The following is a 15618-nucleotide window of genomic DNA, read 5'->3' on the forward strand; positions in this document are numbered from 1 at the left end:
GTTAAGCATGGCTGTTGGTGAACCACAGAGCTGCTATTTCTCTGTCCTGATAGCCGAGGGGGTCAGATACAGCCCATTTGAATGGGACAGTCAGGCAACTTAGAGCTAAGGCAAGAGGAGTTGTTAAGGGGGTCAGGAAGAGGGGGAGCCACAGACAGAGTAGAGATGGGATCTGATTTTTTTCTACTTCTTACACAAATGTCATTCTTCTTCAGTGCTGCTCAAAGTCTTTGGGAAACAGACTTCAGGGTTGAGCTGGGGGAAGCGAGGCAAGAGGAACAGAGCTATCCTTAGTGTCTTGGAGTCAAGGGGGGCATCTGATGTGACTTGTAGCTTAGTAACAAGGTCAAGGAGAGGCACCGGACTCAGAGTTCAAGCCTCTTAAACAGGTTTCTAGACACATTTGCTTGCCTCTATAAAGCTCACACATCAGAGACTCAGAGACACACAGCACAAGGCTACAAGATCATGCTCGAGAACTGGGCATGTGACATTGGAGAGGCAGGCGCATGACACTGGAAACGTCTAAAATGTTCAAGGGACCTTGCATGCTAAATGCTTTAATAATTTTTTTTCCTCCTCACTCTGGTGTACGCTTTTAACTCAAAGCCTATTTAACAAACGGAATCCTTGCCTTATTAAAAACAAACACTGGGCGAAAAATCCTTCCTTGATCTGTTTACAGCAAAAGTTCAAATCTGATTAAGATCGCCCTGAAAGTAGGTGAGCGTGAGAGGCAGTGGCCAGGAGAGCCCTTGGCTGCCCTTGGGAAAGGGAGCCGGTTTCTCTCTCTCTCTCTCTCTCTCTCTCTCTCTCTCTCTCTCTCTCTCTCTCTCTCTCTCTCTCCTCTCTTAACTATTAAAAGTATATCATGAAACAGCACCAGCTTTTTATGCTATGAAGAGACAGAAAAGAAAGCTAAATTCAAAAAAAAATTAGAGTCTTGTTAGTTCTCCGGGCCTTACCAGGGGATTCTGACTCTAGGCCAGCCTCTCCCTTCACTGTGTGCTGCACCAGGCCTAGGAGGCTGGGTCCCCTCCGGGCCTGCAAGGTCACTCACCAAGACTTTCTGACTTTGCACGGGAAGTCGTTTCATGGTCCAGCCGCTGCCCACCTGCACTGAATTCTCTGGATCCTAGAGTAATTGATCCATGAATTCACAGGGCTTTCCGAGCCCAGAAAAGCAAGCCCTTCCTTTTGTTTTTTATTTATCTTTTGCTTTAATCTGCCACACAAGCCATCTGCTTCAGAAAACACTTCCCTCTAAGTCTACCAACCAAGGCCTAAGGCAGAAGCTCTGAGCACCTATAACTTCCATAGGCATCCAGATTTGCTTTTCTAAGTGTTTTAGTATTCCTCCGGGTCTTGATTGTGGTTCTTGAGGATTGAAAGCACAATACTGATACCTGTGTGTCTACCAGTGTCCACATATGACAGACCTCCATAAATAAAAACAGAATGCTTGCTGAGTATACACAGAGGGTGGGGTGGGGGTGGGCCGCTGGGCTCCATCCCCAGCAGGAAATTTTTTAAAAAGGGAGCAGGGGTCCATGATAAACTGGGTATCTGTCACGAGGCTAGAAAGGCCAAGTGGTAAAAAAGAAATAGCACTCTGAAACCAATGGAGTTAAGAGTTTTTGGTGTTATTTTGACTTGTGGGTTTTCCTCTACTCTTAGGTGACCCCTGCCTCAATTCCCAAGAACCTCAGCAGGTGCTCCCTGGTTCTTGGGCATCTCCTCCAGGGAGTCCGTCACCTGTGCCACCCTAATTTGAGTTGGAGGTCTCTTACTCTTCCTGTCCAAGGCTGTCCCCTGCCACTGACCCCTGAAGCTCCTCTGTTAGGCCCTCAAAACTTGCCATATTATTACCACCAAATACCAAAGCACTCCCTTCTGAGATTTCTTCCTGTGTCTTGTACTCCAAGGCTCCAGACCCTCCCTGGCATCTGTAGCATCCTAATCCCAGCTCAAACATCCCTGTAGTGTGTTTTGCCTTAGCACCCAAGGCCTTCAGGGCCAACCTTTGACGTTCTCCGAGACCTCCAAGAATTTGCTGGTTGGCATTTTGACACGGGATTCCTTCTTGAGAGCCTTCATGGTGCCGCCCTGGGTTACCAGCGTGGCCCTGCGCTCCCCGCCCCCAAGATTACTGCTCAGCTTGGCAGCCCACCGCGATCCCTCCCGCAAGCGGCCGCCGTAGCGTCTATAGCAACCAGCGCCCCGCGCGAGGGCGCGCACCCACCGAGCAACTTGGGCGGGGACTGCCTGTCATTAGCCTTCTTCATCAGGATGCGTCCCCGCGCCGCAAGCGGCTCCTCAGGCTTGCGCGCAGACCCCGATACTAACCCCGTCGGCCTCTTGACGTCACGTGAGGCGCTAGAGAGCGCCAAGGCGTCATCAGTTGGGCCCGACAGAGGGTAACTGTCGGAGCTGACCGAGGCTGAGTGGCTGGAATGGTGACAGTAGTTTCTGTCTCCCAGACTCCCCAGATGTTTCTGCCCTGGGTCACCGCTTGCTGACCAGCCGTCAGGCTTCTGGCACCCCCATCTCACACCCGGCTGACCATGCATTGACCACTTCTCCTAGTTTAAGTGCCCTAGACTCCGCCCCACGGGCCTGCCATCTGCCCTGCCCACTTATTAGCCATTGGGGCTTCACTTCCTAGGCCAGCCAAACGTTTCTCATATTTGGGGTCTTCTCATATACATGCTGCCTTTGGTTCTCAGTGAAGATGTACTTTCCTGTTAGCTCAAGTTTCTAAACGTATCCACTTTAATGTTTCTATTCACTGATTCATCCATCCATTCATTCACTCATACATTCATTTTTATCAGAGCTCTAAAGCATTTAAGAATCAGGTTGGTTTCTGAAATTGGGCCCCTCTCTAGAGTCTACTACAAAAACTCCTCTGGACCTAGCTCCCCATGACGGACACATGCTCCAAGGGCAGCCTCCTCCTTGGACACAAGCACCAGAAGCTCCCCTTCATCCTCACAACATCTCCAGTTCAGTTCACTTCAGGGACACTTAGAAGGCATGTAGGACACACCAGGGAGATGCTCTGTCACCTGTGCCCTCCAGGGGGCGGGTTATGACACTGAGGTATGGGGGTTTGGTAGCCCGTATTGGTGGATTTACTGCTTCTGTAGAAATTGGGGGGTCGGTCTATGAATGAAAGACTGAGTAATGGAGAAGAAAGAACTTCTAGCAGCAAAATGGCAGATTCAATGGTGACCTATATGACAACCTCCCCAAAGAAGTCTTATGGGTTTTTTCTCTTTTTCTTTTTAAAGACATTTCTTTTAACCTGTGTTATCCTCTAACTTTACTGCTACAGCTGAGGCCGAGGTTAATCAGATCCTTGTATCTCTAACTCTCAAACACTGAGCCTACAGATATACTGCATCTCCAAGCTTGGGTAAAGGATGCTTTGTTTTGTTTTCCAACACGGGAAATTGAACTCAGGGCCTTGTACACTCTAGGCAAGTGTTTGACCACCAAGCTATTCCTCAACCCACATGGTTTTTCAAGGGAAGGCATGCATGTAGGTACCAGGAAGGTGGTCAATTCAATTGTGCAATGTTTGTGTTTTGGCGTTTTTTTTTTTTTTTTTTAAAGATAGCCCTTCTGGAATGTGGTGTGTTCTACATCTTATGCTCAGGCGGTGAGAACTGTAGACTAGTGTGGATCTAAAGAAGACAGAACCTCCCCCACTTGGGAGGTAAATGCAGAAGGATCAGTTCAAGGTCATCCTCAGCTACACAGTGGATTTTAGACCAGCCTGGGCTACAGAAAATCCTGTCAAAAACAAAGAGGAAAAGAAAGAAAAGGAGGCAAAAACAACGGAAGTGTCTGGGTTGGTTAAAGTGACTGGTACATGGTTTTTGCTCTGGTCAGCATTTCTGGCAAACACTCTTCCGTGTGTGTCTTTTTCTCATAACTTGGGACTAGGGAGTGATGTAGAAGGGAGGATTTGTGCACTCCTAACTATCTTTATTGTGCAGTTAATCTGTAAGAACCAGAGTGGACAGGAACCAACAGGCATTTCTGAGAATGGGTCTTAGTGGTGGGGGGTACTCATAACGCTTTTCTGTAAAGCTAATGAAGGATTAAAGGGGAGGGTGTCAAAACATCACATTGTACCCTATAAATATACACAATTATTACTCCTCAGTTAAAGACAAACTTTAGCAGGGCTGCATGTGTGGAATAACACCGTCAAGCAAGATGCAAAAGAGTATTGAATTTGAGGCCACCCTAGGCTATACAGTGAGTTCCAGGGCAGCCTAGGTAACATCGTGTGACCCTACCTATCTCAAAAAGAATAACTTTCAAAAATATGAACATGTCAGCTAAGAGCACCTCAAATTCTTATGGATCTAACAGTCTAGGCCAACCCAGAATGTACTTTGGATGAAGAACATTCCTCAGACACAACCAGCTGAGTCCCCTCCTTCCAAGTGAATAACAAGCTCTTCAAGAGAGATGGGACCATTCACTCCCAAGGAATACACCATTACTTCAGGAGCTCTTATGTAAAATGGGGAAAGGTAAGAAATGCCTCCTCCTGCTCTCTCGATGCTTAGGAGTCCACAAGGGAAAGACAAACATTCCTGTAACTCCAATCTTCACCTAGCTTCCAGAAGGCCTTTAAAGTTTGTGGAGTGAGCCAACGTGTGGGTCTAGCCTAGTTGGGACACCTCAGTGGGATCAAGGACAAGGGAAGGCAGGGTGCTTGGTCAAGCAGGTAGGCAACTTGGCTGGCTCAGCCAGCAGCCCAAGGGTCCTCCCTCCGCTCTGGGTCTTCCTGTCTCTGTGCCTCAGGAAAGTGTTGGACCAGACCAGGACTTCTTAACTTTCTGAGAATCTGGTCAAAGTTAAAACTCTGCATGTGCAATGTGCACTTGATTTTCTTTAATGTGACCGAACAGGGGTGACATTACAGTTTGCCACTTTAACCTGCATAGCTTGGCTGCATTTAGTGACCATCACAACATCTGGTTCCAAAATAGTCTCACTTTCCAGAAGAAAGCATGTACCCGCCACCCATCCCCTTCTCTTCCAGACCCTAGCAACACTGACAATATGGTTGGCCTATTCTGGATAATGTGTGTAAACCACAGGCTCTTTGATTTGGTTTTGATTAATATATGGTTCCTTCCTTTTCATGTCTGAACAAAGTTCCATCAGATACTACATTTTGATTACGCATTCATCTGCATATTTATTTAGATTAAACAGTTTTTAAGTTTATTAGGTTGATTCTGAACTTGCTTCGTAGATTATCTTTTCTTTTTTTTTTTTATTATTCATCCCTCCTACCATACATTCCAACTGTATAGCTTCCCCTCCCTCCATCCCTCCCAGTCCCTCCCACCCCCCCTTTCCACCAGATCAACTTCTCCCCTCTCTCTCCTCCTCAGAAAGACCAGACCACCCAGGGACATCAACCAAACATGGCACAAGAAGACACAATAATACCAGACATCAAGGCTGGGTGAGGCAACCCAGTAAGAGGAAAGGGGTCCCAAGAGCAAGCAAAGGAGTCAGAGATGCTCCCACTGTCAAGAGTCCCCCCCCACTGAAAAAAAAAACCCAAGCCAACAAACATAACATATGCACAGAACCCAGCACAGACCCACTCCAGTCTCTGTGAGGCCCCACTATCCCTGCTTAGATAATTCTGAGGGTCATGCTTCCCCGGGCTCAACTCCCACAATTCCTTCTCTCCCTCTGTCCCAGGTTTTCCCTGAGCTCTAATGGAAGAGACCTGATGGAGACCTCCAACCAGGCTCTCTCTCCACATAACGTTTGCCTGGGTATCTCTGCACTCAGGCTCGTCAGCCTCCAGAGGAAGCCTCCCTGATGACAGTGGGACTAAGTACCTATCCATGAATATAGCAGAACAGCATTAGGAACCATTTTGTTGTTTTTTTTTGTTGTTGTTGTTTTTGGTTTTTTGCTTGTTTGTTTAACTCATTCACTTGAACGTTTATTTTTAAGTTTTGGTTCGGTTTGGTTTTTCAAGACAGGGTTTCACTGTGTAGCCTTGGCTGTCCTGGAACTCACTCTGTACCCCAGGCTAGCCTCAAACTAACAGAGATCCACCTGCCTCTGCCTCCTGAGTGCTGGGATTAAGGGTGTTCACCAACACCGTCCAGCTTTATTTTTAACATTTAATCCCATTTATTGATTGATTCATACTCAAGACAGGGTTTTACTGTGTAGTCCTGACTGCTCTGGAACTCGCTCTGTAGACCAGGCTGGGCTCCAACTCAGAGATCCTGCTGTGAAGCCTCCTGTGTGCTGGGATTAAAGCAATGTGCCAACACCGCCCAGCTCATTTATTTCCTGTGTGTATGTTTGTGTGTGGGCAAGTGTACCACAGCATGTGTGTGGAGGTTCAGAGGACAACTTGCAGGTCTGTGACAATGGCTTTCACCCCTCTGAGTCATCCCATTGGCCCCCATATTTAATTTCACACATTATTTCCCATTCAACCACAGGGTTTCTCTGAAGCTCATTCACATACCTTTGGGTGGGGGTAGGACAAGATCAGTGTGCCTTGGAGCTAGAACTGGGTGTCCTAAAAACAGAATGTACATGCTGGGAAGTGCGGCAGACAACTTGAGACCTGCAGGAGAGCAACTGAGCATTAGAGGACACAGAGTTTGAGGTGGGCCACCCAGGTAGGAGGGCAGTAGACAGGATTGGCGGCAGGCACTCCAGACAATGATACAACAGGTACCAGAAGGAGGAAGGGAGGAGGTGCCGGTTAAAGGCACAGGGCATCATTTAGCTAGTGAGGCTTCTTCAGTCTCCTCCCAGGCGCCAACTCTGAGCAGTGTCCTCCAGTCCAGGGAAGAGCAGCTGGTGGCTGGGCTGCTTACAGAAGCTGTGATGTAAGGGCCCGCTTCACCCGGCAAAGCGTAAAGTATTTTGTCAGCTACAATTTCCAGAGGTTAAACAGCCTCCCTGGATAAAAGCCCACCCAACTGTGTCATTAATTTCTCAGGGGACAGTCACCTCCCAAAGCTGGAGACAGGGTCACCTGACCTCAAGCCTTTCACAGACAGCTTGCCCTCTGGCTCCCCACTTCTTTTGCACCTCTAAAGACATTGGCCCCACTGCCTGGTTATGCCCACGCCTCCCTACATCTGGCCGCCCACACACAAAGCTCATTTGTTCTCTGCAGCTGGCCTACCATCTGGCTGCCACCCTTATTAAAGTTGACATCAGGCCACTGTCTCCTTACCGTACCCTTGCTTCGCTGATGGCTCAGTGACACCTTACGTTATTCTCAGCCCTGAAGAGAGCTGGATACGGTTTCCAGAGTAGACTCACTCTGTCGTCAGAGGCAACACGCAGACCAATTCCCCTAGCCTCAAACTCTTCCTCCCCACCTTTCTTTTCAATTCCTTGAGTCAGGGTCTTACTATGTGGCTCCAGGATGATTTGGAACTTCCCTTGTAGCCCAGGCTAGTCTCAAACCTCACGTCTCTGGCTTAGCTTCTTCAGGACTAGGGCTACAGATGAGTGCCGCCGCACCGAGATTCCTCCTCAATTCTTTTCAGGGGCCACCAAGAGTAAACATGAGGCTCCCGGACAATCTGGAGCAAAGCCTGTGCTTATGTGTTGCTTTGCCCTGACCTGGGCTGTCATATCCAGGGCGGGGACATTGTCTCCCACAAGGCTGCTGTCACCTTCTATCCCACCCTCACAGCCTAGTTCTGAACTCTTATCACATAGATTCCATCTTCTTCCATGAGGAGGATGCCTTGCTTTGCAATGCAGTGTACCCTGTTCTTGGGATGGAATGACAAAGACTACCGTGATGGGTAGGGCAGGGGAAGAGGAGCTCAGAGAGACATCACCATGCTCTGTGGTAGCTCCCCCCAACCCCAGCATCTATGGAACTGGGAGAGCTCTCTCCTCCAGAGCACTAGTGCCCAAGGCGAAACCTTTATAAGTCACACTGGAGTGATTATGAGAGATTCTTACTAAGACGTTTCTAAGAACAAGAGTGCTCCAGGCAAACAGAGCTCCAGCCTTGGCTGCTGTGGAGGACATAGCCCAGATGAGTGGACACCAAGTTCTGGGGCTCTGTGCCAAGGGTATCCACAAAAAACAAACAAAAAAACACCAAAAAACAGCCTTTCTGTCCCACCTCCCACCTTCCGGGTTCTAGTCACAGGACTGTGTGCTGAGGACACATCCAGGCTGTGGGAGCAGGCTCCTCTTGGGGGCTCTATCCTCTAGGTTATCAGGTACCTGAAGAGACACCTGGATGTACCAGGAGCACATTTTTCTGGAAGTGAAAGGCTGGGTACTGTGGGAGGAGGAACTGAATGAAAATCTCTGAAATCCTTCTAGGTTAGAGTGTTTGCGTAGCATGCACTAGGCTCTAAGTTCTATCTCCAGTAAAGGGAAAAAAAGAGGCATCATTAATTTGGGGGCTGGGGGTTGGTAGAATGCTTGCCCAGAACGCATGAAGTCCTGGCTCCACTCCCAATGCCCCGTAAAGCTGGTGTGCCTGTAATCTCGGTGTTGTCGTTCTCTGCTATGTACTGAGCTTGCGACTGGCCTGGGCTACATGAGACCCTGTCTCAAGAGTAAATAAATAAAAAACCTGAGATGGCTTAGTGGGTAAAGTCACGTGCAGCCAAGCCTGAGGGCCTGAGTTCATTCCCTGGAATCCACATGGTGAAAGGAGAAACTGGCTACTGCAGACTGCCCTCTGGTCTCCTGATGTATAAGCACACACACGCACACACACACTCACACACACACATACACACACACACGCATGCATGCACACACACATACATACACACATACACATATACACTCATTCACACCACACACACATACACTCACACACACACACGCATGCATGCACACACACATACATACACACATACACATATACACTCATTCACACCACACACACATACACTCACACACACGCATGCATGCATGCACACACACATACATACACACACACATACACATATACACTCATTCATACCACACACACACACTCACACACACGCATGCATGCATGCACACACACATACATACACACACACATACACATATACACTCATTCATACCACACACACACACTCACACATATACACACACACACTCATTCACACACACATACACACACACTACACATGCACATATACACACACCACATACACACATACTCATACACACACACATACATACACACATGCATGCATGCACGCAATATACACACGCATACACATATATACTCATTCACACTACACACACACATACACTCATACACACATACACATACATACACACACATATACACACCACACACACTCATACACACTCATATACACACCATACACACTCATATACACCCACACACACATACACACACACCACACACACACACAAACACACACACACACACTAAATGTAATTTATAAAATGTATTTTTCAGAAATTTAAAAAAAATTAGCCAGGCATAGAGCCATACACCTTTAATCCCAGTAACCTGGAAGGTAGAGGCAGGTGGATCTCTGTGAGTTCCAGGCCGGCCTGACCTACATAGTGAGACCCTGTTTCAAAATAAATAAGTAAATATTAATAAAAAAACCAAAATAATAAAAGTGTTAGACGCGAGTCTCTTCCTGTCTGTGCGCCTGGCTCAGTGCCTCTTCTGAGTGCTACACTCTCTCTTACCGTGTGGGCTCAGTACTTTCTACATCGATTTCCCAGGATCAATTCAAGGAGGAAAAAAAGTGTCATACAGAAGGATTCTAAAGCCTGGGCAGATGAAAGGGATTACAGTGAAGACCCAGAACACTCAAATCCACTAGATAACTTCTCTTTTAAGCAGCTTGGTAGACGTCCCAGAGATGTGCCGGTTGTAATTACAGGAAACTGTGAAATGTGTCCCTTATATGGTCAAAGGGACTTGTCAGATATGATTAAGAATCTTGAGATCTGAAGATTATCTCAGATTATCCATTGACCCCTTTAAGCAGAAACTCACTAAAGAGGGTGGGAGAAGAGCCAGGGTCAGAGAGGGTCCTAGGGTGAGGCCAGAACACTGTGATGGCCCAGAGCCAGAAAAAGCCACAGATTGACGTTGAAATAGGCTACAATAGGTTCTTCCTAGAGCCCCTGGGAGGAACACGACTTTGTCGACAATTTGGGTTAACCACTCCAGACCTCTGACCTCTGGTTGTTAGGTGAGGCACCGAGCGGACGGTCGTTTGTTATGGCAGTAATAAGAACTATCATAAGAAGCTGGGCCTGTGATCTCTGAATTTGGAAGGTGTCGACAGAAGAATCAGGATTTCACGGTCATTCTTAACTACATAACCAGTTTGAGGTCAACTTGGGCCACATGGCCCCCTGTCTCCAGATCAATAAGATAAAATAATCTAAGGCTTGGAGAGATGGCTCAGCATTTAAGAGCACAGACTGGTGTTGCAGAGGACCTGGTGCCCAGCAACCACGTGGCAGCTCACAACAAACTGTAACTTCACTTCCAGGGGATCGGAGTCCTCCCCCTGGCTTCCTCTGGCTCCTGCACACACACAGCACACCAGCTCATGCAGGCTCACACATGCACATAAAAATCAAAAGTGAATAGATCTTTAAAAAAAAATAATAAGGGGCTGGAGAGATGGCTCAGTGGTTAAGAGCACTGGCTGCTCTTCCAAAGGACCCAGGTTCAATTCCCAGCACCAACATGGCAACTTACACCATCTTTAACTCCAGTTCCAGGGAATCTGACACCCTCTTCTGGCTTCCAAGGGCATCAGGTGCACCTGCAGCATAGACATATACGCAGGCAAAACACCCATACACATAAAACATATAAATACGTTTAAAAATAATAAAATAATATCTCAGGGCCATACCCTGTCAGATTGATGTTTACCTTTTATATGACATAGAACGCATCATTTTTAATGTATGGTTTGGTGTTTTTTTTTTTTTTTTTTTGGTTCTTTTTTTTCGGAGCTGGGGACCGAACCCAGGGCCCTGCGCTTCCTAGGTAAGCGCTCTACCACTGAGCTAAATCCCCAGCCCCTGGTTTGGTGTTTTTTAAGTTCATTCACAAGGCTGTACAATCCTTACCACTGTCCAATCCTAGAACATTCCCATCACCTTAGAAGAAACCTTATACCTGTTAGTCATTCCCTATTCCCGCCACCACGCTTTTTGGCTCTGCAAATATGGCTATTCTGGACATGTATGAAATCACACGTTTGTCTTTGTGATGTGCTCAAGGTCCTTCCCCAAAGTATGTACCTTATGTTTCTATTTTTAAACTGCATTTAGGGTGAGAGTGTGTGTGTGTGTGTGTGTTTGTATGTGTGTGTATGTGTGTGTTTGTGTGTGTTGTGTATGTGTGTGTTTGTGTGTTGTGTGTGTATGTGTGTGTATGTGTGTGTTTGTATGCATGTGTGTTTGTGTGTATGTGTGTGTTTGTATGTGTGTGTTTGTGTGTATGTGTGTGTGCTTGTGTGTATGTGTGTGTTTGTATGTTTGTGTGTGTATGTGTGTTTGTGTGTGTGTTTGTGTGTGTATGTGTGTGTTTGTATGTTTGTGTGTGTATGTGTGTATGTGTGTATGTGTGTTTGTGTGTGTATGTGTGTTTGTGTGTGTGTTTGTGTGTTTGTGTGTGTTTGTGTGTTTGTGTGTGTTTGTGTGTGTATGTGTGTTTGTGTGTATGTGTGTATGTGTGTTTGTATGTGTGTGTATGTGTGTATGTATGTGTGTTTGTGTGTGTATGTGTGTGTGTTTGTATGTGTATGTGTGTGTGTTTGTGTGTATGTGTGTTTGTATGTGTTTGTGTGTTGTATGTGTGTTTGTGTGTGTATGTGTGTTTGTGTGTGTGTTTGTGTGTATGTGTGTTTGTGTGTGTGTATGTGTGCGTGTATGTGTGTGTTTGTGTGTGTATGTGTGTTTGTGTGTATGTGTGTTTGTGTGTGTGTGTTTGTGTGTATGTGTGTTTGTGTACGTATATGTGTGCGTGTATGTGTGTGTTTGTGTGTGTATGTGTGTGTATGTATGTGTGTTTGTGTGTGTATGTGTTTGTGTGTGTATGTGTTTGTGTGTATGTGTTTGTGTGTATATGTGTGTATGTTTGTATCTGTGTATGTGTGTATGTATGTGTGTTTGTGTGTGTATGTGTGTGTATGTATGTGTGTTTGTGTGTGTATGTGTGTTTGTGTGTGTGTGTATGTGTGTGTGTGTGTGTGTGTGTGTGGGTGTGTGTTTATGTGTGTATACACTCCACAGCCACATGAGGAGGCGAAAGGACAACTTGCAGGAGCTAGTTTTCTCTTCTACCGAGGTTTGAACTCAGGTTATCAGGCTTGGTGGCAAGTGCTTCTCCTGGCTGACTCATCCTCTCTTCCTCCCTTTTAAATCTCTCTTTACTGTTGAATGGTATTCCATTGTATGAATACACCACATTTTATTATTTACCCAGTCATCCGTTGATGGGCGTGGCTATTAATACTGCTGTGAACATTTGTACACAAGCCATTGTGTGAACCTATGTTTTCTTCCTCTTGGGTATACAACCGGAAATAAAATTGCTAGTTTGTATGGTAACTATAAGTTTGACTTCACTCTCATTCATTCATTCATTCATTCATTCATTCATTCATTCATTCATTCATTTTGAGATAAGTTCTCAAACGTAGCATAGGCTGGCCTTGAACTCATTATGTGGCTATAAATGACCTTGAACGTCTGCTTCTCCTGTCTGCACCTCCCCAGAGTTTGGATTACAGGTGCCGGAGTTTGAACCCAGGGCTCCAGGCATAATAGGTTTGTATTCTGTGAACTGAGCCACATCCCCAGCCTTACACTTAACTCTCCAAGGACCTGCAAGACTGCTCCCCACGGCCGCTGCTCCATGGTGCCTTGTCCAGCAGCATGTGTCAGGTCTGGTTTCCTCATGTTCCCTCGAGCATTTATTCTGTGTTTCCATACATGGCTGTGTTCTAAGCTATAGCCACAACCCTTGGTTCTGTTTTTGTTTTCAGGACAAGGTTTCCCTGTGCTGCCCTGACTGTCCCAGTATTCTCCATGTAGTCAAAGCTGCCTCAGACTCCTACCTATCTTGGTCACCTCCTTTTTATTTGTCTTAAATGATATTTTGGAGTGGGGTGTGTGCATGTGAGTGCAGGTACCTATAGAGTCCAGGAGAGTGTGTCAGATTTCCCTGGAGCTGGACTTACAGGCAGTTGTGAGTTACCTGATGAGGATGCTGGGAACAGAAGAACTCAGGCCCTCTGGAAGAGCAGTATGTACTCTTGACATAGCCATCTCTCCGGTCCCTACTGTACATTATTATTAATCTGAAGGAGGCTGAAAAAGGGGGAGTTTCCATGGTGACTTCCTTAATGACCAAAAGCTGAGACCACACCCACCTTAGTGCTGCCAAGCCTCAGGATTCTGGCTTCTCCCTGGGGTCTCAATTACAAGAAAGTTCAGCAAAGCACTTGAGGCCTGTGTGTAAGTTGGTCAGGTTTGAGGGCAGCCCCAGGCCGAGTTAGAATGGCCTGAAGTCTCAGAAGGGAACCAGAACAGAGAAAATCCAGAGGTTTAGATAAAGGAAAGGTATGTCCTGGGCACCTTAGGTATCAGGGGTCTGGGAGGCAGATGGGGGTGGTTCCTGACTGGCTAGATCTGCCACTTGAAAAATCGGGCCATTTCTGTCAGACCTGTTGGGGGAAGGGAAGGAGTTTGCACATGAGGAGTCAGTCACACAGGCGGGTGCCTTAGGCCTGCAGGTCACCTGGTGGCACACGCCCTCTTAGCTACCCAGGAGACAACAAGTTCTCCACCGAGCCAGGAAGAAAAATTTTCCAGGAGCCCTGGGCTCCCTGGTGACAGGGAAACGAGTGTTGTCAGAACTGTGTGTTGTCAGACGTCAGGAATTCCAGCAGTAGGGCCGCATTCCCTAGGACTAGCACGCTCACTGTACAGTGAATAAGTTATTACCATGCTGCCCCAAATCTACTGCTCTGGCATCTTGACTATTTTAATCTAAAGGCCTTTGAGAAACAGCAGGTGCAAGAAGAGCACTTTGACCTTCCCTGTTCTTAAAAGTAGCAGGTGAGGGATTAGGGGAGATCGCTCAGTGGTAGAATGTTTGTCTAGCTTGCACGCATGAGTCCTGAGGCTCGGCCTCAGCACATGTGAGTCCTGTGTGAGCCAGGTATAGAGACATAGACCTGCAATCCCAACACTCTAGAGACTGAGGCAGGGGGATGGAAACTTCAAGGCCACTCAAGGCTATATAATGAGACCTTGTCTTTAAAGGATAATCTTATTTGAAAAATGTCCCCTTTGTTCCAGAAGGGCAGCGCCATTCTCACGGTCTAGGATGGGACTGTGAGGCCCAAGGAAACCTGTACAAACCTCCTCCAGCTCGCCGTCCTAACCCCACCCAGCTCATCCTTCCAACCCATGCCCCTTTGCCTTGTGACATTTTCCTGATTTACTTTTGTTTGTCCAGTTCAATGCTGTGTCTTCCGGCCTCCAGGTCCTGCATTCTCCTGCGCTACACTCAGCTGGCCTTCCTTTGCATTCCTTCTAATAATCCACCGTATGGCAGTTTAATTCCCAGCCCCAGCCCACAAACCTCAGGGCAGCAGAGGTAAACCCTTTTCTCCCTTACAGCTGTACCAACAAGGAAAGCACTGAGAGCGATGTCCTCCGCACGTGAGCCGTGCCCACTGACACAAGGAACAGCTCTGTGCTCTTTGGGCCCACGCATCCATCATTGTCATCCTCACAACAGCTTTGTAGGAAGGCCCTATCCCTGCTTTCAGCAGTAGCACATCCAGACTCACGAGATGAGTAGCTTCACTGAGAGGACCCAGCTGCTAAGTAACTGGCCTCCTCCCAGGAGTGTGGCTGTGCCCGCCGCCAGGACTGCCAAGGAGGCAGTGATCTGGAGTGCTGCTCCATTCGAAGTAGGGGCTTTGACCAAGAAGATACAGGGTAGAAGCTCCTAGAGCCCAGGAGTCATGGCTGCTGATGGACCTCACTACTACTAGCCTGGTTCTGGGAGCCACTGAAGATCTTGGCTTCCTGTGACCCTGAATCAGGTCTAAGCAGGAGCTTTCAGGGGTGGGGTGGGGTGGGGAAGGGGCAGAGAACCAAGTTCCTAGATTTGGAGAGCTGGAGTCTTGTGGTCTGATGGAGCAGGCAGGAAAGTGCATCTTATGTGCACCCCATGTGCATAGGCAAATTGGAGAACGGGGTTGGGGGGTTGGGGGTGGTGAAGCTGGTCAAATGCCTTCACCAGCTAGGAAACCCAGAATGCAGAGTACAGAGTCCTTCCCAGTCAAAAAGGTGGGAAACAGAAGGGAATTCAGACCCAAGGGGAACCTACCCATCAGTGGTAGCCTTTCCTGGGAGGACAGAGACAGCTTATACACTGCTATACCGTGGGAGCTGGAGTGGACATATGGGCCTGAGCCTAGCAGAAAAAGTCACAAGGAAACAACAGATGGACTTGACTATATAAATATAGCTGAAATTTCTAGAAAACTCCCTTCCAAAAGAGTAAAAATGCATGAGGAATAAAAAGGTGGC

At 47.3% G+C, this 15618-nt stretch overlaps 2 protein-coding genes across 11 annotated transcripts in view; one reads left to right on the top strand and one right to left on the bottom strand.

Annotated features, from left to right (window-relative positions):
- Mycbpap (Mycbp associated protein) overlaps nt 1–2708 on the bottom strand; it is a 20658-nt gene extending 17950 nt beyond the window's left edge. Inside the window, exons 1-2 of one of the 9 annotated variants that reach the window (XM_063269578.1) lie at nt 2022–2208; nt 1061–1135 (exon numbers count right to left, since the gene is read on the bottom strand). In XM_063269578.1, coding sequence (XP_063125648.1) covers nt 1061–1135; nt 2022–2097 — 151 coding nt within the window. In that variant the 5' untranslated portion in view covers nt 2098–2208. Of the gene's footprint in view, nt 1–1060; nt 1136–2021; nt 2218–2242 lie in introns of those variants that run through there. The other 8 variants (XM_063269579.1, XR_010055221.1, NM_001009482.2 and 5 more) reach the window with 8 other exon arrangements.
- Nucleotides 1–15135, top strand: part of LOC108352211 (uncharacterized) — a 19695-nt gene extending 4560 nt beyond the window's left edge. Inside the window, exons 2-4 of one of the 2 annotated variants that reach the window (XM_063270038.1) lie at nt 4387–4550; nt 5424–5497; nt 5743–15135. In XM_063270038.1, the coding sequence (XP_063126108.1) occupies nt 11404–12429 (1026 nt within the window). In that variant the 5' untranslated portion in view covers nt 4387–4550; nt 5424–5497; nt 5743–11403 and the 3' untranslated portion in view covers nt 12430–15135. Of the gene's footprint in view, nt 1–2558; nt 4551–5423 lie in introns of those variants that run through there. The other variant, XM_063270039.1, reaches the window with a different exon arrangement.
- Nucleotides 15136–15618: the final 483 nt, after the last annotated feature.

The sequence above is a fragment of the Rattus norvegicus genome, chromosome 10 (assembly GCF_036323735.1).
Source record: "Rattus norvegicus strain BN/NHsdMcwi chromosome 10, GRCr8, whole genome shotgun sequence".
Taxonomy (NCBI): Eukaryota; Metazoa; Chordata; class Mammalia; order Rodentia; family Muridae; genus Rattus; species Rattus norvegicus.